This window comes from Typopeltis vanoorti, chromosome 21 (assembly GCF_054136105.1).
Source record: "Typopeltis vanoorti isolate ZY-2024b chromosome 21, IOZ_Tvanoo_1.0, whole genome shotgun sequence".
NCBI lineage: Eukaryota > Metazoa > Arthropoda > Arachnida > Uropygi > Thelyphonidae > Typopeltis > Typopeltis vanoorti.
Window position 1 is genome coordinate 106,930,063 of NC_143569.1, and position 25,179 is coordinate 106,955,241.

General features: G+C 35.9%; 1 protein-coding gene across 1 annotated transcript in view; it reads left to right on the plus strand.

The window, feature by feature from the left end:
- LOC150095178 (uncharacterized) overlaps positions 1-25,179 on the plus strand; it is a 251,994-nt gene that overhangs the window by 225,813 nt on the left and 1,002 nt on the right. The window contains exons 13-15 of the mRNA XM_090411216.1: positions 459-573; positions 10,601-10,714; positions 18,253-18,338. Of these exons, the coding sequence (XP_090267342.1) occupies positions 459-573; positions 10,601-10,714; positions 18,253-18,338 (315 nt within the window). The remainder of the gene's footprint in view (positions 1-458; positions 574-10,600; positions 10,715-18,252; positions 18,339-25,179) is intronic.

Genomic DNA, 25,179 nt, shown 5'->3' on the forward strand with positions numbered 1-25,179 from the left:
CGATAGAAATATAAGACCTGATAATGTTGGAGTCTTGACAAGTAACAGACTGATTTGGAGAAAAATTGTATATAGGAAGTTAGTAATGATGTAAATTTTTCATGTAGTACTGTCATATCCTGTACACCCCCTTGAGGGTACATGGCAGGAATTTGATGATGATGATGAAGAACTCTAATATAATTTTTTTTTTTAAAATATATTAATCTCACATTAAATGGCTCTTATTCAACTGGAAATTGGCCAGTTGTTGAATGTTTTAGCATGAAACAGAATTTTCAGCATTACTGGCTAACAAATCAGTTTTCATGTACAACTAGTCGAGAGTTTAATATATATATATATAATAAGTAATGGTTATTATTTACTGTATGTTCATTTGAATATTGCTTGAATTTCTTGTACATTTTTATTATGGTAAAACATTTAGAAAGCTAATTTTAACTCTTGTTTCTAAGGCAGCTGATATTCTAAATATGAAGGAATGGAAAAATCATCTCCAGAGTCTATTGCCAAATTTAAATTCTAATTTCGGATCTTCTGTCATACAGCCTTCACTATATAATCAGAAAGGTAATTTGTTATTAAAAGTGTGTTTTTTTTTTGAAAATTTCCATTGTAATTCTATGTCCCAACTCATAAGCCAATTTTTAAAAATTTCAGATGTCATCCGTGCATTTTTGTTGGCATGGTACTGAACTGGTAAACTCTCCATTCTAATCTTCCTTTAAAGCATTGAGGCATGGCCCTTTTCCAATAACTAACATTTTTTATTTATCAATTCCCTACATATTTAATCAGCATAATACTATTATACGATCCTTTGCTTTCTTTGATCCAGTAACACAGGGAACTATATGTTGTGGCATGATAAAATAGCTCTTGTTTCTTCAGCATATAGTTTTTAAAGTAAGATTACCAATTATGTTTATTTCTATTGTTCAGCACTTCAAACAGCATTAAAGAAAGCATTTATGTTTTCTTTCTTGCTCTTTTTTTTTTTTTTTTGAATTTAATGCCAAACTGCGATTTCCATCACAATAATCATCCACCTGTTGCTTTGAACTTGCTGTACCAAGCTTATTGGCTAACTCTTCTGAATTACTTTTCAGCATTGGGCCACTTACACACACTTCATCCAGTTACAATAGAAAAATAGATTGAGTTCCTTCTCATCATCTGGATCCTTACCTTCATACTTCCATTTTTATGAAGCTCTCTGTTGTCTTTTACACAGTGTCCATTCTTTATCTTTCTACTATATCAGGCATGAGATTGTAGATTTTGGCACCCCAGTTATCTTTGCAGCTAGCTAAGATGACTGGTAAGTAGTTGGTTTTTAATTTAAGTAAATTGATTTTTTTCAGCAAGTGTCAAATTTTTTCGTAATACTTTTGTAAGGATCTAAAATTTAAAAAAAAAAAAATAACAGAATGTCTACACAACTATGCTAATGATCACGTCTGCACCTTTTTTTTTATGTGGCTCCCACCCACGAAAGGCTTATATGTAAACCTATAGTACATTCGTCACATGGATGGATTGATGATTTTTTTTTTTTCTAATTTATTGATTATATCATATGTATTTTTTTATTCATTTTTACCTAGTCCAGAAACCCTGCATTAGAGACCAAACTTGAACTTTTTCAAGCCAATTCAGGCTTCAATAAGCAAAAGTGCTTACTAAATGCTAATGCAAAACTGTGAGCAACTATACTGCACACAGGTTTGCAGACTCCTACAGTGATTACATAATTATTCTAACACTCTTTGTGGTCAAGGCTGTCAATTAAATGATCCTGTTTATCAAATAAACAGAACAATTTCTTGTTATATTCTTTTTTTTTTTTTTTTTTCCTAAACTTATCTCAAGAAATGGCTGCCCAATTAACAGATAGACCATTTGTCTGGATTCGACTATATGTATGAGCACAGAATATAGCTTTTCAATAGCTGATTGTTGCATATCTGGAGTGCTTAAGGGTCAAAGCTGTATAACTGAGAGGAGACCTCCACATAGCCTTTAAAAGAATGCGGAGAACCGACCATGGCTTCTCACCTAATGTCCAATCCTCACCATCTCGTGGTGTACCTTGTTGGGTATCTACCTGGATACTGAATGAACGAGGATGGGCTGGCAATTTGGAATTTAGCCGACCAAATGTATTCTTATTGGCTTAAACCTATATACAAAATTATGGTACAACATCACAAAATTTCATGCCGGTAGGGGTGTCGCCCAGTTAAACAAGGCCCCCATTGTTTTCGCCAGGGAACCAGGAAGAACAGCGAAAAGTCAGCTACTGGAAGAAATCTGAAAGCACACCCCAACTCAACATCACCAGAGTTAAAGATTGGGACTATCAACATAAGAAGCCTGAATGGCAAAGAAATGGAGCTAGCTGAGGAATTAGATAAGTACCAGATCGACAAAATAGGGGTGACTGAAACAAAAAAGACAAAAACTGGTGAGATCTTTCTGAGCAATAAATACAACTGTTATATTCAGGCAATGATAAACAAGGAAAAGAAGGGGTAGTCATAGTATTGAACACTAAATATGAGGTTAATCTTCTTGAAGGTATGGCAGTCTCGAGTAGAGTGATATGCGCAAATATTAGAATGGGGACAATGAGACCTATTTGTGCCTATGGTCCCTCAGAAGACTCTATTTAGGTAGAAGTGGAGGAATTTTTTCAGGCTCTAGAGATACCTACTGACTCAAAGAAAAAGGAAAAGTTGGTCCTTTTTGGGGATCTAAATAGCAGAGTAGGAAGTGATTGTCAGACATACAAAACTGTTTTGGGAAAATTTGGAGAAAACAGCAAAGCTAATAATAATGGCAAATACCTGTTGGGTTTCTGCTCAGGACATGGACTGGTTATTACTAACACCATGTTCCAACATAAAAATATGCACAAATTCACATGGAGAGAAGAGCCGGTGTTTTGTCCCTGATGCAGGACACCAGAGTGTACACCAGAGATTTGAAATTGGAAGCGATCACTATTTAGTCTTAGGCATTCTAAAATTGAATTTCTTATTGAAAAGAATAACATGTAAGAAAGTTTTAAAGCAAATGAAAGTTAAGCAGCTCTCAGATGTGAACTGAAGACTAAAATACACAAATATTATTGAAGAAAAAATGAAAGAGTTTGAGAACAGGAACCAAACCGTGGAGGTTCAGTGGCAGCCTTTGAAGAAACCCTGATTGATTCAGCCAGAGAGGCATGTGGTGAGGTTGTCTGCAAGGATAGAAAAATCAAAACTCCATGGTGGACACAGGAAGTTAAACAGGCTGTGAAGGAAAAAAAGAACTTATCAAATGTTCCTGGCAAATAAGTCAGCTTGTGCACTTAGAGAATACAGAGACTAATGTAAGAAAGCTAAACACTGTGTAAAACTAGATAAACAAAAGTTATGGGAGGATTGGCAAGAACATAGAAACTAAATATCAACAAGGTAGCAAAATATTCTGGATGTTGTTGAAGTAGCTTAAAAATGGAGGAAAGGGTGCTTTAAAAGGAGTTAGAGATGATAAAGGTGACATGAAAATGGGAGCAAAAGATATCCTTGAAGTATGGAGTAATTTCTTCGAAAAATTGCTAAATGAAACAAGCATTGATAGCACAGCAGTAAAAAAACACTCAACAAGCATACAGTCAGAAATACATATCCATACTTGAAGTAGAAAAAGCCATTAAAGTCTTGAAATGTGGAAAGGCAGCAGGAGTAGATGATATTCGACCAGAAATGTTGAAGTATGGAGGTATAAAAGTCTTACAGTGGCTTCACTTCATAGTTCAGAAGGCCTGGACAGAGGGATGAATTCCCAATGATTGGAGTCAAGCTTTCATAATACCCATATATAAAAAGGGAAATAAAACTGAATGTGAGAATTACAGAGGTATTTCCATACTGAGTGTTCCTGGCAAGATCTATGCAAGTATACTTGAGAAACGGTTGAGAAGAATTGTGGAAGAAAAGCTTGGTGAAGAACAAGCTGGATTCGTGCCAAATAGAGGCGGTTAGGATCAGAACTTCACTTTATGACAAATAGTTGAGAAAGCATGGGAATATAACAATGATCTGTATTTAAGTTTTGTCAATCTGGAAAAGGAATACGACAAGGTGCCAAGAGAGAAGCTGTTCAATACACTACAGTTATATGGTGTCAGTGGGGCATTTTATCAAACAATACTTAGTCTTTATTTGAGTTGTAAGTCAGCAGTTAGAATTGAAGGAAGTACAGGAAGGTGGTTTAATGTTAAATTTGGTGTGAGAGAAGGATGTACATTATCCCCTCTGTTATTCATTATCTATATGGATCACATTATGAAGGAAAGTGGTATTAAACGTGATATCAGAATTATAGATGTTAATGTCAGCTCTTTGCTTTATGCGGACGATGTTATACTTCTAAATAAATCCACTACAAGTTTGCAAGATTCCCTGACTAAATTGAATAACTGTTATAATAGATATGGTATGAAGGTCAGCATGAAAATAGATAGAATCGTTGAAATTCAATGAAAATAGGTAGAATCGTTGAAATTGTCAACTGTGTTTTGAATGGGGGAACCTGTGGAACAAGTAAAACATTTCAGCTACTTAGGCACGATTTTTAGTGAAGATGATAAATTAAATATCGAAATAGACAACAGAATCAACAAAGCTGATAAAGTAAGATGTCAATTGAATAAATTCAATTGACTTCTTACTTATATGGAATAAGAGAGAAATTATTCAGAACACTGAATTAGCTGTATACAAGACAGTGTATAAACCAGTTTTAATTAATGGATCTGAGAGCTGGGTCAGAAGTAAAACACTTGATTAAAGACTAGGGACCGCAGATATGAGTGTCCTGAGAAAAATTAGAGGCGTGAACAGATGGCATCAATGGCAATATCATATTAAAAACAAGGATATTAGGAAAGAACTTGACATTGTTAGTATCCAGGAATGCATTAGCAGAGCTAATCTCAGGTGATATTGTCACTTGAACAGAATGGGTGAGGAAAGATCAGCAAAACAAGTGTTCTCTGCCAGGTTCGCAGCAAAACAACCCAGAGGAAGGCCAGGATATGGTGGATTGATACAGTAAAAAGTGCCTTAGACATAATGTTGGAGTATTGACAAGTAACAAACTGATTTGAAGGAAAATTGTAGATTCGAAGTTAGTAATGATGTAAATTTTTCATGTAGTACTATCATATTCTGTACACCCCTTTAGGGTACATGTCAGGAATTTGATGATGATGATGATTGTTGCAAGATAATTATTTTCTAATGTACACCATTGGGGATTGTGGTAGGGAGAGGAAGTTCCAGGCACCGTAATGATCTGACACCTATTTCCATTCCATAGCTTGTTCAGTAACAATGTTGCCATTTCATTGGAAATGCTTGGGTTTGAATCTAGTGCATGAAGAAGCTTTATAGCAATTTTAGCAAACTCATGGGGACCTGAATAGTTTGTTACAGTGAGTAGTTTTCCATGGTACATTTTTTTTTATCACAGCACTGTACTTGTAGGTCTTTGCTTGAGATATTTCAGCTGTTCTAATGGATGAGTTTGGTACAGTGAAAGTCAGCTGCAATATTGGTTTAATATAATGGTTCTGTACTTGCTATGTGGACTAGTACTCACCTTCATCACATGATGATATTACATTCACAAAGTCAGGATGGGCTTGGCAACATTATCATCATAAGCTAATTAATTAAGGTCACTAGTCTTGTTCCAATTCTCAGTCAAATTAGCCAGTTACAATGAACTCTAATACAGTTAAATATGGTCATCTGTCACTATAGAATACACCTGTCAAAAGTTTTCTTGCTCTAATGAAGTCATGCAAACTCCTGACGACAACCCCATAAGGTTTTAGTCAGCATTTTGTTTTACATATGTTACAATGCTATGCAAAAAAAAAAAAAAATCACTATAGCTAATTATTCCTGTGATCCCAATTTGTACAGTACTATAGCTTGCTGTTTTATTACTTGATTCTGTTTCTAGAAATGATAGCTAATGAAGTCATGCAAACTCCTGACCACAACCCCTAAGGTTTTGGTCAGTATTTTCTTTTACATATGTTACAATGCTATGCCAAAAAAAAATAAAATCACTATAGCTAATTATTCCTCTGATCCCAGTTTATACAGTGAGAGTTAGCTATATCTTGCTGTTTTATTACTTGATTCTGTTTCTAGAAATGATAGCTTTAGCTCCATCTGGTATATCTGCCAATTTTTACATTCTCTGACTAGTTTTGGTTTTTTATGCATGAAGTAAAAAAAAAACTTTTTAATTCCATAAAAACGGACTAACTGACCTTCCAAGCCATATAAATATTCTTCCACTGGTTCTAATATGTATAGGATTTTATCGCCTTTCCAAACAAATACCATTGCCACTGCAGACTAGATTGCAGAGGAGCATTATTAAATACATCCTATAATATATACACATAACGTAACTCACTTATCCATTCATCATCATCAAATTCCTGACATGTACCCTGAAGTGGTGTACAGGATATGATAGTACTACATGAAAAACTTACATCATTACAACTTCCTATCTCCAATTTTCTCCAAATCAATCTGTTACCTGTCAAGACTCCGACATTATCAGATCATATATTTCTATCTTCTAGGCCACTTTTTACTGTATCAATCCAGCTATCTTGTTCTTTCTCTAAGTCTTTTTCCTGCCAACCTGGCGGAGAACACTTGTTTTGCTAATCTTTCCTCTCCCATTTTGTTTAAGTGACCATACCACCTGAGATTAGCTCTGCTAACACATTTCTAGATGCTAACAATGTTAATTGCTTTCCTAATATCCTCGTTTTTAACATGATATTGCTATTCATGCCATCTGTTCACACCCCTAATCTTTCTAAGTACTCTTATATCTGTGGTCTCTAGCTTTGGTCAAGTATTATATTTCTAATCCAGCTCTCAGATCCATAAGTCAAAATTGGTTTGAACACTGTGATCCCAGCTAATTTAGTGTTTTGACAAATTTCTCTCTTATTCCATATAAATTTATTCAGTTGACTTCATACCATACCTGCTTTGTTGATTCTGTTGTCTATTTCCATATTTAATTTACCATCTTCAATAAAATTTACACTTCACATTTAATTTTCCAAATATAATTTATCATCTTCACTAAAAATCGTGCTTAAGTAGGTGAAATGTTTTACTTGTTCTATAGGTTCTCCGTTCAAAATGCAGTTGATGTTTTCATTGTCTTTGTCTTGTTATTGCAGACCTTCATACCAAACCTATTACAAGAGTTATTCAATTTAGTCAGGAATCTTGCAGACTTGTAGCAGATTTATTTAGCAGTATAACATCGTCTGCATAGAATAAAGAGCTGAGATTAACATCTCCAATTTTGATATCAGGTTTAATACCACTTTCCTTCATAATATGGGCCATGTAGATTATGAATAACAGGGGGGGGGGATAATGTGCATGCTTGTCTGACACCACATTTAACATTAAACCATCTTCCTGTACTTCAATTCTAACTTCTGACTTACAACTCAAATAATGACTAAGTATTGCTTGATATAATGCCCCATTGACACCATATAACTGTGCATTTTGAATAGTTTCTCTCTCTTGGCACATTGTCATATGCCTTTTCAAGATCTACAAAACTTAAATACAGATCTTTGTTATATTCCCATGATTTCTCAACTATTTGTGGTCAAGTGAAAATCTGATCCTGACGGCCTCTATTTGGCCTGAATCTGGCTTGTTCTTCAACAAGCTTCTCTTCCACAATCCTTCTCAACCTTTTCTCAAGTATACTTGTATAAATCTTACCAGGAACACACCGTAGAGAAATTCCTCTGTAATTATCACATTCAGTTTTATTTCTCTTTTTATGTATGGATACAATGAGAGTTCTACTTTAATCATCTGCAATTTGTCTCTCTGTCTAGGCCTTCTGAACTATGCTGTGCAGCCACTATAAGACTTTTATATCCATACTTGAGCATTTCTGGTCAGTTATCATCTACTCCAGCTTCCTTTGCACATGTCATGCTTTTGATGGCTTTTTCTCTACTTAAAGTATGGATATGTATTCTTGATTGCATGCCTGCAGAGTGTTTTTTACTACTGTGCTGTCACAATTGTTTCATTTCGCAATTTTTCGAAGTAATTATTCCATATTTCAATGATATCTTTTTCTCCAGTTTTCATGTCATCTCCAACTCCTTTTACAGCACTCTTTCCTCCATTTCTGAGCTTCTTCAACAACCTTCAGAATATCTTGCCACCTTCCTAATATTTATTTTCTCTGTTCTTAGCAAAGTCCTCCCATGACTTTCTTACATTTGTCTCTGTATTCTCTAAGAGCACAAGCTGACTTATTTGCCTAGAACTTTTGATGTGCTTTCTTCTTTTCCTTCACTGCCTCTTTAACTTCTTTTTTATGTGGCAACATGGTGTTAGTAATAACCAGTCCATGTCCTGAACAGAAATCCAACAGGTATTTGCCATTGTTATTAGCTTTGCTCTTTTCTCCAAATTTTCCCAAAATACTTTTGTATGTCTGACAATCACTTCCTACTCTTCTATTTAGATCCCCAACAAGGACCAACTTTTCCTTTTTAATTGTGTTAGTTGCTTTCTCTAAAGCTTCAAAAAATTTCACCATTTCTTCCTTAGTAAAACCTTCTGTGGGACCATAGGCATAAATAAGTCTCACTGTCCAGTTTCCCATTTTGATATTTGCCCTTGATATTGCCTGCCATTCAAGAAGATTAGCCTCATATTTAGTGTTGAATACTATGGCTGCTCCTTCTTTTCCTTGATTGTTGTTGCTTGAATATGACAATTTTGTATTTATTACTCAAGAGGATCTCACCAAGTTTTGTTTTTTTTTTGTTTCAGTCACCCATATTGTGTCGATCTGGTACTTATCCAGTTCCTCAGGTAGCTTCATTTTTTTGCCATTCAAGCTTACGTTGATAGTACCGATGTTGAAATCTGGTGATATTGAGTTGGGATGCGTTTTAGGATTTGTTCCAGTAACTGACTTTTCACTGTTCGCTGTGTTTCCCTGCAGAAAGAACGGGGGGCCTTGTTTAATCAGGCGACACCCCAGCCAGCATGAAATTCTGTCATGTTGTACCATCATTTTATATTGCAGTTTAAGCCAATAAGAATAATATTGGTTGGGTAAATCCCAAATTGCCAGCCCATCCTTTGTTCGTTCAGTATCCAGTTTTCAGTTCAGTATACCTAACAGAGTGCACCACGAGAAAGTGAGATTTGGACATTAGGTCAGAAGTCCTGATCGGTTCTCCGAATTTCTTTAAAGGCTCCTCTTATGCATTTATCCACTTATCCACTTGAATACTGTAAATATAGTCACTGCTTTACTTCATCCTGGAAAGTCTAGGGTAATTATCCAGAAGACTGAATGCAAGCAGCTGTTGCCTTAGAATCATGTCTGTGTATAATGGAGAAATAATACTTTTTTTTTTTCATCCCTCATTCATTTCACTGATGATGCTTGTGCCACGTTAGATTAGTTCTACATTAAAAAATATTTCTGAATATATTAATGTTTGGCTGCTTTCTAATATCTTCATTTCTAATAATTGGTTCTGCCATTGAAGTCAGCCTTGAATCTTATTTGTAACAGATATAAATTGGGAGTGACATATTGTCTGATTTAGATACAAAATTGGTATAGAGCAATAATTTTGCAGAAGTCTGTGTTCTAATGAAATTATTCTCAAGCTATTAGTCATATTAAGAATTAAGTCATTTTTCTCTCATCATGTTGGAGGCCTAATGGATTGTAAACAGCACTCAGAAAGGATTAAAACAGAATTTAATTCTGCCTATATTTCGTCTCAGTCAATGGGACATCTTCAGGGATTACAAAAAAAAACTAATGTAACATAAATACAAATAACAAACAATACTAAGCCCAACAACGTGGGTGACACTAAAGTCCTATCTAGGTGGAGCAGCCTCTAAGGGCAGTTGTAAGTGGCCTGGAATGTAAAGTGGGACATCTGGTGATAAGCTTGGATACAACCCATAGGATCTCATGGAAAAAAACCACCATGCTCCACCACAGCAAATTCAAAAGAGAGAGAGACTATTCTTAGAATCAGCAGCAGCTCTCAGAAATCAACCAAATCTTAACAAATATGGTTGCATTAAGCTTCCTAAGATTTGGGAAACGCTTATCACCAGATGTCCCACTTTACATTCCAGGCCACCTACAACCGCCCTTAGAGGGCACTCCACCTAGATATGACTTTAGTGTCGCCCACGTGGTTGGGCTTAGTATTGTTTGTGTTTTGTATTTATGTTATATTAGTTTTTTTGTAATCCCTGAAGATGTCTCATTGACTGAAACAAAATATAGGAAGAATTAAATTCTGTTTTAATCCTTTCTGAGTGCTGTATACAATCCATTAAGCCTCTAACATGATGTCCTCACAGCACTTAAGCTTCTACACACGGATTCATTTTTCTCTCTTTCAATATTTTTTTAATTAAAAGAAATATTATTTGAATAATATAAAATATTTTTATTTTTCTGCTTCTAGGTCAGCAAGATAATAATCATTTATTAAAATCCTTGAATAAATTAAACATCGACAATAGTCAAAACAGATTCGTTCATCCTTTTAATTTTCCTTATGTGTCCTATCCAAATGGAGGTGAGTTTACTTTTGTTTTTATGTATGTTACCATGTTTAATGAAATGCGATATTTATTTCTGATCTTTTGGTATTTTCTGTATAGTTTACCAGAATATGGAATTGTTTATAGCAATCAGTTTATCTATAAAAGGGGAGATCAGGGGTATATGTAAACGAATGCAAAATATAACGAATCCTGCTGTGTTTGTGAGACAGATATACTTCCTTAAGTAGCAAAATAACTGAAAGAGTTAGGTGTCTGTATAGCACTTCAGAATGATTTCTGAAGTGCTATACATCCATTGTACTAGGCTGCATGAAGAAAGACTGTTATATGTTCAATTCTAGTCACCAGCTAGTACAAATTTTCTAGTTTTCTCCTAAAGGGAAACTAGTTTTTTATCCTGCTAACTAAACTAAATTGACCATGGAACTCACTGAGACTGAGAGATGGTAGTAGTTATCTGCTCTATCCTGTCTTGGGAAAGCCTTAATTCATTGATAACCATTTGTCACTGTTGGGGTGGACACGGGTGCTCACCTATTTTCAAGAAAAGTTAGGTAGTGTCAAAATAGTTCTGCCTATGCCTTTTAGAAATAAAAGACCTTCGAGGATTTATTTATTAATAGAAATGGTCAATATGACTTAAGGAGAGAATCTCTGGGGTTTAAAAAAAAAAAAAAACAATGGCATGGTTCCTTGTTCTATTTAGTTGAATGGAATTGATTGTATGTTTCAATTTTTTATAACTTGACAACAGTTCCACTTAAGAGTCTTAGCCAGATATTTGTAGGTAGCACATAACACAAATACTAGTTTTAAAAAAATATGAATGTAAACAGACAATCTTATTCATTGGCATCTTTAAAATAATAAAAATAAAAACTGACCGTTCATCCTATAGAAAAAGAGTATCAATATGGATAGAAGTAAGAGTTGGAGAGAAAATAACACAAAAGAAGTAAAGAAAGATGTGGAGAATAGCACAATTATGTGTGGAGTCATTCAAAGGACAAAATGGTATTTAAAGAAGCATCCAGTAAACTGCACAGCAGAGAAGAGTTAAAAAGGAGTAATGAGATTACTTAAATAAAACAGCCAATAGGTTTCACTTCAGCGATGTAACATTATTTAAATGAAGGGGATTATTTCAAAGCTGTATAAGAAACTCAAAGATCGGAATCAAAGAGTTACACGTCGAATATAGTAAACTATAAAAATTTCTTGAGAGTTTATTTTTCACTTGGTTAGAGTATAATAAAATTAGTTTAATCCTTTATCCAAGTGTGAGCAAACAAAGTTTGCACCTGAACGTATCTTCAGGACTGGGGTAAGGTGGTACAACACCAGGGCAACTCGTTGCAAAGGTGGATCAAAATACCAACACTCCTATCTTAGTATCTCCTATAATGCAAAACACATCTCCTTGCAGATATGTCTAATGTTATGCATTAAGGGAAGGGCCACTACCCATTATAGGAGATACTAAGATAGGAGTGTTGGTAGCTTGCTCCACCTTTGCAATGAGTTGCCCTGGTGTTGTACCACTTTACCCCAGTCCTGAAGATACTTTCAGGTGCAGACTTTGTTTGCTCACACTTGGATAAAGGATTAAACTAATTTTGTTATAAAAATTTCAGCAGGTTGTTGCATAAGCTAAAGCACGAAGTCCAACACTAGGGCAACTCATTGCAAAGGTGGGTAAAGTTCTGATCACTATTCTTAGTGTGACCCATAATGTAAAACACATCTCCTAGGAGATGTATGATGTTATACTGTAAAATGTACTGGTGTTGTTAATTTACTTTCTCGTTGACTGTGCCATTGTAAATCTATATTACAGTTATTGTAAAAATGTTACTTTTCTTTCTTTTACTTATATCTTTATCTTGCTACTCTATCTACCCTTTTCCTTAAGTATTTCTATATACTTCTACCTTCAGTATTTTCTTCTTATGCCAAAGATCTCTAGAAATTTATTATTTATTTTTGGCTGTGCCACTAAAGTTCTTCTAATGACATGAGAAGATATTTATACCCCCAGTAGATTCTAATTAATCAGATATATATCATTTCTTGGCCACGGCTTCAAATGCGTTTTCTATCTATCTTAACTGGTTTCTTATCTTATGGTTCCCGCTTATAGGCTCGAATTAAGTTTTTTGGATCAGTGCATTGCAAAACATAATTCAGACGACACCTTTGTATAATAATAAACAAACATATTTAATGACTAATTGAATAATTGTTCACAATACATGAAATCAGGGAAGATCGCCCTCAAAAAATCTGTTTCAATCATGCAATCAATTATAACATTCAAGGTATCCTCTCATAATAGCTCACTCAATTCTCATCAATCAAATTTTACATCACAAACAACAAGTAATAAATTTACATACAAATATTACGGATGCATACAATTACCATATTCCAGTTTCAGTTATGTACCTAATATAACTCTCAAAGTAATCTCTCATAACCACTTAATTAAATATAAATAATCACATCAGCAGAATTCTTAACTTCGAGCTTAATCAATCTTACAACATAAACAACAGGCAAACACATTAACATAGAATTATCATGAATACAGATAGTTATCAATTCAATCACTTAGCTCAAATTGCCATTCTGGAAATTAACTGTGCTCAGTTTCACATCCGTTTACAGTTACACACATCCACTAGCATTATTCACACGTAAGTTATCATTGCCTTATTCTAAATATCTTATCAGTTCATTAGGGTATTCTCTTACATCACAAAAATTAAACGAATAGACAAACTCACATGGATTTTTTCCTCTTGTGTATACCTTCCTTCTCTGCTCGATTCAGTGTTTCAAGTTTCCCTCTCCGTCCTGTGTTTTAGAACTCTTCCTTCAGAGTTACCGATGAGTTGTCGCGTCAACTGGCAGGATACGAGGAGAGATTTTCCGTCATCTTGAACAGCCCGGTGAAGAACTATGGTGGTCTGGGGCATGCACGGACTCAATAGAGTAGCAGAGCTTTAGGACCAACTCAACTAGGTTTCTCCTTATTTTGATCGCCTCCGGATATCTTCGACTGTGAACTGGAGTGGCTCTCTGTGGACAGACCTCCGTCTTCCTCCCTCTGACTAACGACCCCTCTCGAACTCACGTAGTCACGATTACCCAAGATAAAAAAAAAAAGTCTAGTCTCTTAGATTCCATGCCTTATATCCACCTGTACCTGTGAATCTTGGGGTAAGTTTTGGAACCCCTTATGTTCCCGTGCAAAGCTTGCATGTAGATACGAGAACCCCGGACAACATCATGTGACTCATGATTCTCGAACTTTCGCCGACTTCCTTATTTTCCCCCTTCACATCCTAATCCGATTTTGTGGCCCTTGGAACTTCCTTTTGATTTATGCTGCCCCTTTATATACTGACCTTGTAAGTCACCTGAGATCGAACTGATAAACAACTATCAAAGAATCTACTGATTTCAAGGCATTGCCTTTGGCTTCAACAATTCTACTTCTTTTGCTTAAACTGTGGTGAGTTAATTCCCTTTGGGCTTATAATACTCTTTATACAATATTTTAACATAACGAAAATAGAAATATTTGTACAAGGTTTTTATTTTTAGCATATGTTCCTTCTGTAAAAAATTGATGTATTTGAAAAATTACAATTTGTGCAACATCGAATTTTTACATAGACCCACCTTTTCATGAAATAATTTTCAGACATTCAAATATGGATACAAAATTTTTTACTATAGTTTCTACATCGAGGGTCACAAATTCTCTGGGACGAATACCACTCAGTTTTGTCACTCCCCCCATTGTTTTATGCGGTGCTCCATGATCTCAAGAAATGTGTCGTTTGTTCCCTGAGTCGTCACTTACTGCATTGCCTTCTCTAGGTGCTTCGTAGTATTTGGTCTCACCATCGGTGGAAGCCTCCTGGTTCACAAACCTGTAATATCATGCCACATTCCCCTCGGATGTGCATTTATCATCTCTCTTTTGACTGACATAGGGTGCCCTTGCCCTTCTCCTCTCCCGATGGCTGGGGACCCTTTTTTCTAACAAAACGTCTAGAGAATTAACCAAGCATACAAGCCTGTCATTTCTTTTGTTGTATAATTTTAATCTATCTGAATGTGCCACTGTGATTTTACCAGGGTCCTTCACCTCCCGGATTCTAAAATTTACTGGAGACAATTTCTCCAGTATCTCGTAGGGGCCTGTTGCACCTTTCCCGAACTTCCCTCCTCTCCGCTGAACTGGCTTTTGCTCTAAAAGAACCAAGTTTCCTGGGATCAATTCTTGGTATTTCCTGAGTTTGTTTACATATATTCTGGTCTTATGTGAACTGTGCCTGCTAGCTTCCTATATCATATCGTGAGTTATTTTATTCTGTTCACCCAAATCATTTAAATACCCATCTATGTCAGCAAAACCAGAGTTGATGTGAGTATGCCTTAAATCACAAGGAAAACTTGGCTCGAATCCGTAGAGGACTTCCGCGGGTCTTTCTCTTATTGCCGAATGAATGGCTGTCCTACAAGTGAACAACATTTGTGGCAAGTATATGTCCCAGCTTGTCATCTTGGCATTGGCTAGCTTGGCCAGTGTGTGCTTATGTGAACTATGACATAGAGGTCTTATGTGAAACTATGCCTGCTAGCTTCCTATATCATATCGTGAGTTATTTTATTCTGTTCACCCAAATCATTTAAATACCCATCTATGTCAGCAAAACCAGAGTTGATGTGAGTATGCCTTAAATCACAAGGAAAACTTGGCTCGAATCCGTAGAGGACTTCCGCGGGTCTTTCTCTTATTGCCGAATGAATGGCTGTCCTACAAGTGAACAACATTTGTGGCAAGTATATGTCCCAGCTTGTCATCTTGGCATTGGCTAGCTTGGCCAGTGTGTGCTTTAGGGTCTTGTTGAGTCTTTCACACATCCCATTCCCTTGGGGGTGATATGGGGTAGTGAATATCGTATTAATTTTGAGCGTTTTGCATAACTGTAACATTATTTCTGCCATGAAATTTGCCCCTTGGTCGGAAAGGAGAGTCTGAGGTGTTCCATATCTTAATATAATTAGTTTAAGAATTTATTCATCACGGCCTGTGTGGTTTGGTCTTTCATCACGACCGGGTAGGGATAGGAAATGGCTGTATGGGGGCTTTCCCTCTAAAGCTGGCTGTCTTTTGACAGACGTGGCAAGAGGACACATGCTAGTACATCCCCCTCATTCCCCTCCATAAATACCTATCTGAGATGCATTGCCACGTACGCTCAAAACCCTGGTGCCCTGCCAAGTCAGAGTCATGGAATGTATATAGAATCCATAGGATCATAACTGAAGGGGCCAGTATTTTATCTCTCCGTCTTCCATTTACCTCCTGTTTAGATAGCAGTAGCCCATCATCGTCCCTGTGCACAGTTTTCAGGAAAAAAAACTCGCTAGGCAGTGGTTCTCCCTTTTCAATTTTCTTTGTAACGAGTTGTCCTGGTGTTGTACCACCTTACCCCAGTCCTGAAGATACTTTCAGGCACAAACTTTGTATGCTCACACTTAGATACAGGATTAAACTAATTTTATTATACTCTAACCAAGTGAAAAATAAACTTTCAACATCTTTCTCTAAATCCAGAGTAATTTATTAAAGAAGGGTGGCACACCATTTGGGAACTCCTATAGGTAGAGATGACCTGCTAATGCTTCTGCCTGGTATCTCCACCTGGGCCTGGCTCCCACTGAAGAGACCTCAATAAAGGTCGAAACTAGTCTGGGTAGTGGCCCTTCCTTTAATGCATAACATTAGACATATCCGCAAGGAGATGTGTTTTGCATTATAGGAGATACTGAGATAGGAGTATTGGTAGCTTGCTCCACCTTTGCAACGAGTTGCCTTGGTGTTGTACCACCTTACCCTAGTCCTGAAGATACTTTCAGGCACAAATTTTGTTTGCTCACACTTGGATACAGGATTAAACTAATTTTATTATAAGGTTGCACACCCATTTCACTTCCAATCTTATGGAAGTGAAATGGATGTCTTATTTATTCTTCAAACACTAGGGATACATTCAAATACCATTTAAGCACTTTTTCCAAGACTCCCATGCATTGCTGACATTTTTCCTATTTATTAACTGATACCATGGGACAAAGATAGTATTTTCCTAAATTGATCGTTATTTCCAGCATGTAACCTGTTTCTAATGGGAACATCAATTTAATTAGATACTTCCCAAGAAAGTACAGCATAAGCACTGTTACCAGCCGGTGTTAAAATAGTCATATTTATAACAGAGACCCCCTCTGACACTTGAAAAAAATCCAGTGTCAGATTATTCTCGGATAAATTGGCATCATCACTGCAGCAATGCTTTTCTTCATCGGGACAAACGTTCTCCTGAATGATAACCACTTTAACTTAATCGTTACATTACCTGTTGTAATGAGTTTTCAAATATTATGAGTATTAAATACTAATAGTATTTCTGCAATTATGTTATTAAATGCTGTATTAAAATAAATACAATAAAAAAACTACAATAATATACTAAAAATGCACAAATAAATTTAAGTAAACACTCAATAAATCAACAAACATCACCGATCTTTCAGGCGCTTCCTAACTGCAAGTCTTATCACTAGATAGCTTCAAACTCCCATTGTTATTGGGAAAGCTCCTTAGGTAAAAGCAAAGGATCTGTCTCTATTAGAAAATGTCTGTAAACTATATATAAATATTTACTAAATTAAAGAGCCAAAAGGCTTCATTTCAGCAATGCAAAATTATATAAATAAAGTGGATATTAAATCCAGCATTATTTCAATGCTGAATACAGAAACTATAAAAGTTTCGTACAAAATTTGACCAGAGAATTTGCAGGAATACACTTGCCGGCATTTACAAGTTGCCCTGGCCGGACCTTATAGGAGACATGATCATTTTGCCCAAGCATCCATATATTCACTTTCTATTAGTCCATTTTGATAAGGTTAGGTTAGGTTCGTTCTCCTCAGAGACCAGGCACAAACCTTAAGAGCCCAAGTTTCTGCCTGGTTTCTGAGGAGAACCAATCAGTTTGAAACAGCTGTCAGGCCAGTGAAGCCTTATCAAAATGGACTAATAGGAGGCGAATATATGGATGCTTGGGCAACTCGTAAATGCCAGCAAATATGTTCCTTCCCGTAAGTTCTCTGGTCAAATTTCGTACGAAACTTTTATAGTTTCTATATTCGGCTTTGAAATAATGCTGGATATCCACTTGATTTATATAATAATATATAAAGATTTTAAGAATTTTAAATTACAATGAATTGGAGGAGGAAGGAACACATTTCTTCAGGAGATTGTAACTGCCAGTTTAACTGTTGAGAAAGATTTTATCATAACATTTGGTCTTTTCCAAATATGATTCTCCTCTGTGCTGGTGTCTAAATTGTTATCATTTAATTTTGTCAGATGTACAACAACATACCTGATGTAATTTAGTATGTGGAATCTTAGTAGAATCTCCAGTTGATATTTGCACTTGTATTTTTCTTCTTACAGCACAGTTTTCTTCCACTTCTGTACCACCCGGTTTTGCATCCTCTGAAAGATCATTCTCAGACTCTGCAACTCCCACATCAGTGAAAGTGAGTAATTTGGTTCTTCATTCATTATTCCCCAACATAAATTCTCATTCTCAGGATATTGCAGTTATTTGTAATTTCATTTGCTTTGTGTGTAAGGATTTTTTCAGTGAATTAACTTATTGAAACTGCAGTAATATCATGCCTCATTATAGCAAGTTTGTGTAGACCAAAAACAATAGTGTTTGTTATAATGGATAATGATGGCTTGCTATAACAAATTTTATTTAACTTTAATGCTATCGAACTCCAGCTAGAATTTTTGGCTAGTTTATTATGGTGAGCGAATTCACTTTTTGTGTGTGTGAATGAATGAATCATGCCATTTTTAATATCACTCCACACATTTACTAGGTGGTAGATGTTGTTCATCTAGGGATCCCATACGTCCCGGTTTGTCGGGGACAGTCCTGGTTTTATTCTTCTGTCCCGGCGTCCCGATATGGTTAGTTCGGGACGCTAAATGTCCCAGATTTTTTAGAATATAAAAATATTAGAATTTCTAATAAGAATAAGTACAAGTCGTAATATTTTTGGGTGCTTTTAAAAATGTATGTTTACAAAACAAAAAGCAGAGACATATTTATTTTGTAGTTCGGTGAATTACCAGAATGTTAGAATTTTGGGAAAACGATTTAGTTCCATACATTTCATTCAGCCGGAGAAAAGAATGTCAGAATGAGGGAGAGAGGAGGTATATATTAAAAATTAATTATACATTTGTTTTTATTTTTTTTAAAATTAAATTAATTTCTTTTTCATATAATTTCAGATATTATGCATCTACACAATACACATAAGGCTCGTGTTGTTTATATTTTATTGACATATTAACATTTTATATCTTTATTCTATGTCTTTATATTTCATATACTTATTAATGTTTAATTTAAGTGTTACGTGTTTAAGTATTGTCATCTGTGGTTAAGTGTTGTTATTAGAATTTTATTTATTTGACATATGTATAAACATTTATGTTATCTACATTAATGAATCAAATTCAAATAAATATTTAATTTTTTTATTTTAAAATACATAATGTTAACGAATAAAATTTATTCTCAATGCTGTCCATTGAGAATAAATTTTTGAAAATCCTCAATGCTGTTCAGCAGCGACCAGTTAGGCTCATTGATGATCCTTCGATACTGTGTCTATTCATCTTCCATGGTCACTACTCCAGTGAATTGGCAGCCATTATTCTTCCACTGTCTGTTGCACCTGTTTATACAAGAGCATCAGCTGATCATTATCCCTTTACGTTGCAACTGCAAACACACCAAACCTGCTTCTATTCTTAATCTTTTATTTCATCCACCTCTGTCCTATGGAACACCCTTCCTCATGAAGCATTCCCAAACAACTACAACCTGCAATTCTTCAAAAAAAAAAATAAAAAATCAATAAACTTCTATCTCAGTCCTCATCTGCAATCCACACACAGAACTGATGTGCTTATCAGTCCCTAGACCTCTCGTATATGGTTCAATATTAATATAATATATATATATATATAAACATGACAAGTTGTAAATCCTACAGCAGTTCAGTTCTATGTATGTATGTATGTATGTATGTGGGTGGGTGGGTGCAGGGATTAAGAGAAAAGTAATCTGGTAATTGTTGATATGTTTTTTTTTAAGCCAGAATTTTTTGCGAATGCCTAATATAGATAGCAGTTCTGCCAAACTGAAGTAAGTGGAATGAAAGATGAATGCATTTAGCAAGGTTGGCAAGTCAGCAGTTCAATTATAATAGGTTTAGCTGAAATGAGGGAGGAGTGTAATGGATGCCAGTTCTGTAGAAAAGTGGCTGGAGAGTGTCTGTGAGAGATGGGTCATCAGTTAGCCAAACTGTCTTCTGGACAGCATCTCTTCCATGTGATGCACCTGGAGAGAATGCTGTCCAGAATAAAGATCAAAATATATGGCATATTTTAATCTTTGATTAAAAGAAAAGAAAAGTAGTCATCAATTGGTAATGGAAATAGTCATTATTATTTACATAAATATTCTGTCAGCCTGGACAACTAATGCCAAATGTTTGTTTGTTTGTTTTTGTTGTTGTTAATTTTGACTAAGACTGGTTTGTTTTTACAAAATTTTATTGAAGATGATTGTTTCATGAAACTGTTATTTTATAAATTAATTGCTTCTCTCTGAGTTTTAAAATGTTTGCAATTTGTTCTTTGAATTTTTTGGGCCTTCCACCCAAATTTTAATTATTTTTTTTACTTAGTCCAGAAACCCTACTCTAGAGACCAAATGTGGAACTTCTTCAGCCACTTAAGTCCAGTAAGCAGGGTGGTAGTTTCACACCAAGTAATAAAATTCATATACTTCCAAAAGACAGTCACATACATCCATGCCTAAAGCAGGATTTGAACCCACAGTCTTTTTATTAGAACACAAATATTGCAACTAGGCCAGTTTATTTGTAACTGGTGAGAAATCACTTTATGGAATTCTTACACTTTCTACACTTGTGTGTCTTTTCAGAAAAACAAAAAATTTTTTATTGTGACATTATAATTTATAATGCTGTCTGCAGTGCTTTGAGCTGCAGATTCCTTCCCCATTTGTCAAAATTACTTATCAACAAATTGAAATAGTTATGAAACAAATAATGTATCAGATAAACCTTCTACTTAATGTGGAACTTAAGCAGGATCGATTTTAATCATGTTATTCTTATAATTATTTTCAATATTCACTTAACAAGAATGGAAAAAAAAAATATTTTGTGCTTTAGAGAAAAAAAGGAAGAACTTTTATTATTATTACTATGTAACACCTACATGGAGTTCAAGGACTCATCACTGGAGGTCACTCTACACAATCACAATCTCTTCTCTCAATTCATCACTGACTACATTTCCTACCACTTCATTTGTTACCTCTTTTAAACAGTCATCTTTCATTCCATTCTTCCTAATCCTTCTATGCATATTTACAATTATCATTTCACTTTATGTCCATGCTGCATAGTATTATTTTTTATGCTGTACTTTCTTGCTGTTTGAAGGAAATATTGCATATTTAACAAGAAATACATATTTTCTGCTGATAATGGCATAATTATACATGATCTTTTATATAGTGAAAATATAGCATGAAAAATATTTGTATTAGTTATAATTTCAGCTAATTACTGTTCCATAAACAAATACCAAAGGGATGTCGATGTACAATATATATAGCTCACAGTTAAGTCATCCCCACTTTCCAGCGGTAAAAGGGACTCTGGCGAGCATTGCCATCGAAAAAGTATATCGTCCCCAGTTGGAGGAAATGCCAACTTAACCTCTAGGTGCAGATGTCTTTCATTACCTGAAATACTACCATCTTACTTATTAAAGACCTGAAGTGGCTTCAGCTATGTTTGATCACTAGAGCAAGGGTTCTGGTTTCTGTTCCCACTCCTCTTCCCACATAAAGTGAGATTGATATCCTCAATGTTATGCCAATCTCGCTGTAGGGGGTCCGGACCCTCTCCCATTCCAGGGTACATCAGTAAAATGGTTCCACAGGCCAGCTACTAGTTAGTACACAGGACCGAGCCAATTAGTAAAGAATCTGGAAGCTTCCCGATCAGCCAGCCTCGAATCCAGCAATATAATATTTTGCCAGTTCGTGGGAAACCAACTATTGTGGCTGCAAGGAGAATTGTTGAGGCTGCATATGGTCAGGAGAGAGTCCCCTCTATGTGGGTTGTATGTTTGCAAGTCTGTCACCATTCACTGCATGCCCCCACTTCCTCTATCTCTTCCTCACCAAACACAATGAACAACAACCCAGAAAAAAATACAGTTTTACTACAGATCTCAAAAATTCTCCCACAATAAATGGTTAAAAAAAAAAAAAAAAAAGTCCAACCAAACCTGCCAATTCTTACCAAAAAAAAGTTTCCACATCCACTTTAGCATCCATGGCCTAAACAGCAATATAAATGATGTGCATCACCACCACCTGCAGTCATCTAAACCAGAACTGTTATTCCTATCAGAACTCCAATTGAAAACATCAACAGACACTATCCAAACTATACAAATACAGCTCTTTCACACAAGGGCATCAGTTGTGCATTCGTCAGAACCAACATACCATGCCAGTGACTGCAAATCCTTGAATCCCCAATGTTTGATCTGCTTTGGCTCAAAATTTCTCTACCAAATCAACTGCCCTTTTTATGTGCTGCCTCTGTTGCTCTCCAAACTCCGTCAACCACTCTGAACCTCTTCAACTATCTCTCTTTAAAGCTGGACTTTCTACAGTTGAAATACCTAAATAACGCAGTTGTTCTTCTTGGAGACTTCAATGTTCACTACTCATATTGGCTTCCCTCGTCCAGTTTCAAAGAATTGTCAGTACCCTTGACCATTTTGTTTAATTTGAGTCTCAGGTCTGGGTTAGTCCCAAGGGGGTGGAAAGAGGGGAAAATAGTTCCACTGCATAAAGGAGGTTCCAAGACTGCTGTTTTAAATTACTGACCGATTAGCATATGGAATCATTGTCAAGGTCTTGGAGAAATTAGTCAAAAGAAGAATACAGGATTGGATTGGATGAAAATGGGATACTATATGGGGGACAACATGGTTTTGTGAAGGGTAGATCATGCCTCAGTAACTTGCTCACGTTTTATAGCACAGTGACAGCTGAATTGGATAAGGGTAATGGGTTTACAGTGATTCTACTGGACCTTGCCAAGGCCTTTGACAGGATACCACATGGAACTTTAATCAGTAAACTGGAGCAGATGGGGATGGATATTGGGTTGGTGAAATGGATAGGAGGGTGGTTGATGGAGAGATACCAGAGAGTGGTTTATTCAGGAGTGGAGTCCAAAAGACGGCTTGTGACTAGTGGTGTGCCGCAGGGTTCTGTTCTTGGACCACTACTTTTCAATTTGTTTAATAACGATATAGGAAAGGATCTGAGAGGAAGTGTTCACTTGTTTGCTGATGATGCAAAGTTGGGTAGAGCAATTGTGAGTGCACAGGATGTCAAAATTTTGCAGGATGATTTGGATAGTTTAGAGGACTGGGCTAGGAAAAATGGATGTCAATTTAAAGTGGCAAAGTGTAAGGTTATGCATTTTGGAGTGAGAAGATTAGCAGCAGTATATCACTTTGGTGGAACAGTACTCCAGGAGATTGATGAGGCCTGGGATTTGAGAGTGTTGGTGGATAGGGAGTTGAAGTTTAGGGGGCACATTGCAACTGGCTAAATCAGCTCATCAAATCATTTGGTTGCTGAATAATACTTTAACAAGCAGAGACAAACAAGTTATTGTTCCTCTATATCGAGCCTTGATAAGACCCCCATCTAGACTACTATGCCCAGATATGGGTGCCAGGGTTTCTTCTTGATGGGGAGGAGGTGGAGAGGATCCAGAGACGAGTGACCAAGATGATAGCACATCTGTGGAATGAACCTTATGTGTGACAGATGTCTGTGGGTGGCATCTGGTACACAGCCTTAGCTCTGTAAATAGAATATTAACATTCTTTGTTGTAGCTTCTCCTTGTGATTATACTGATGCACTGATGATTTGCAGTAATAAAATTACTGTATTCTTCTGAATTTGTGTGTATAATAAATAAATAAATAAAATAAAAGAGGTAAATGGCATTAACAAGCAGGGATAGAAATTATCGTTCCCCTATATAAAGCTTTAATAAGGCCACATCTAAACTGCTGTGCACAGATCTGGACTCCCAGATTCCATGGGAATGAAAAAGTAGTGGAGAGGATCCAGAGACGAGTGACAAAGATTATGGCAGGTCTATGGCCAGACTTCAACTCCAACTATGGAGTTGAAGTTTAGAGGACATATTGCAAAAGGTGACCAAAACAGCAAATCAGATTACATGATTGTTTGAAGAACACATTAACAAGCAGGGATAGAGGGGTTATCGTTCCCCTATATAAAGCTTTAATAAGGCCACATCTAAACTACTGTGCACAGATCTGGAAAAGATCAGTGCACAGATTCCATGGGAATGAAAAAGTTGTGGAGAGGATCCAGAGATGAGTTACAAAGATTATGGCAGGTCTATGGCCAGATGTCTTGCTGCCTATGAGAATAGATTTAACAGTCTGTAAGCTTCAAAAAGCTGATGGGCAAAAATGAGGAGACATGATAGAAACATTTAAGTTATTAAGGGGGTTTTATAGGATTGACACAGGCGACTTTTCTCAGTACATGCCAAGAAGGGAGAGAACAAGAGGTCACCAGTGGAAGTTGTGTAAGAGTATGGTTAGCACTAAGTTAGGACTAGATTTTTGCTTGGAAGGTGGTGAATGGGTTGCTATAATGGACCTCCTACAATGTCTTCTGACTCCATGGAGATATCTGTTTAATAATAATTACTGTTATAAATAAAAAATGATTAAACGCATATAGATGCATGCATGGGTGGTGAAACAAGCTCTGAGGGTGGTTATAATTTATGGTATGAATGATTCTGAAATTTAGTGGAGATTTCTAACTGTTTGATTTGAATGATTTTGATTTAAACTTTTAATGGAAACAATTTGAACAATGCCGTTGGAATATGATCATGCCATCAGCCAGTTGTTGCCATAATGGAGGTCTGTTGATACGTGCCAAGATGTGCATTTTATTTAAAACCTCCTTTAAATTTTTTAATTATTGAAAAAGTAATTATAAAATAGACAGTGTGAACTTATATGTGGAAATACAGTGAGAAAAATATGAAACTAAAAAAAGCGTTGTGTACCCCAAGGGGTATGCTAACCACACTTTGGGAAATACTGAATTAGCATATAATTCTCTTGCGACTTACTCTGCCATATTGTGCCTGCAGGGACTCCAAGTATAG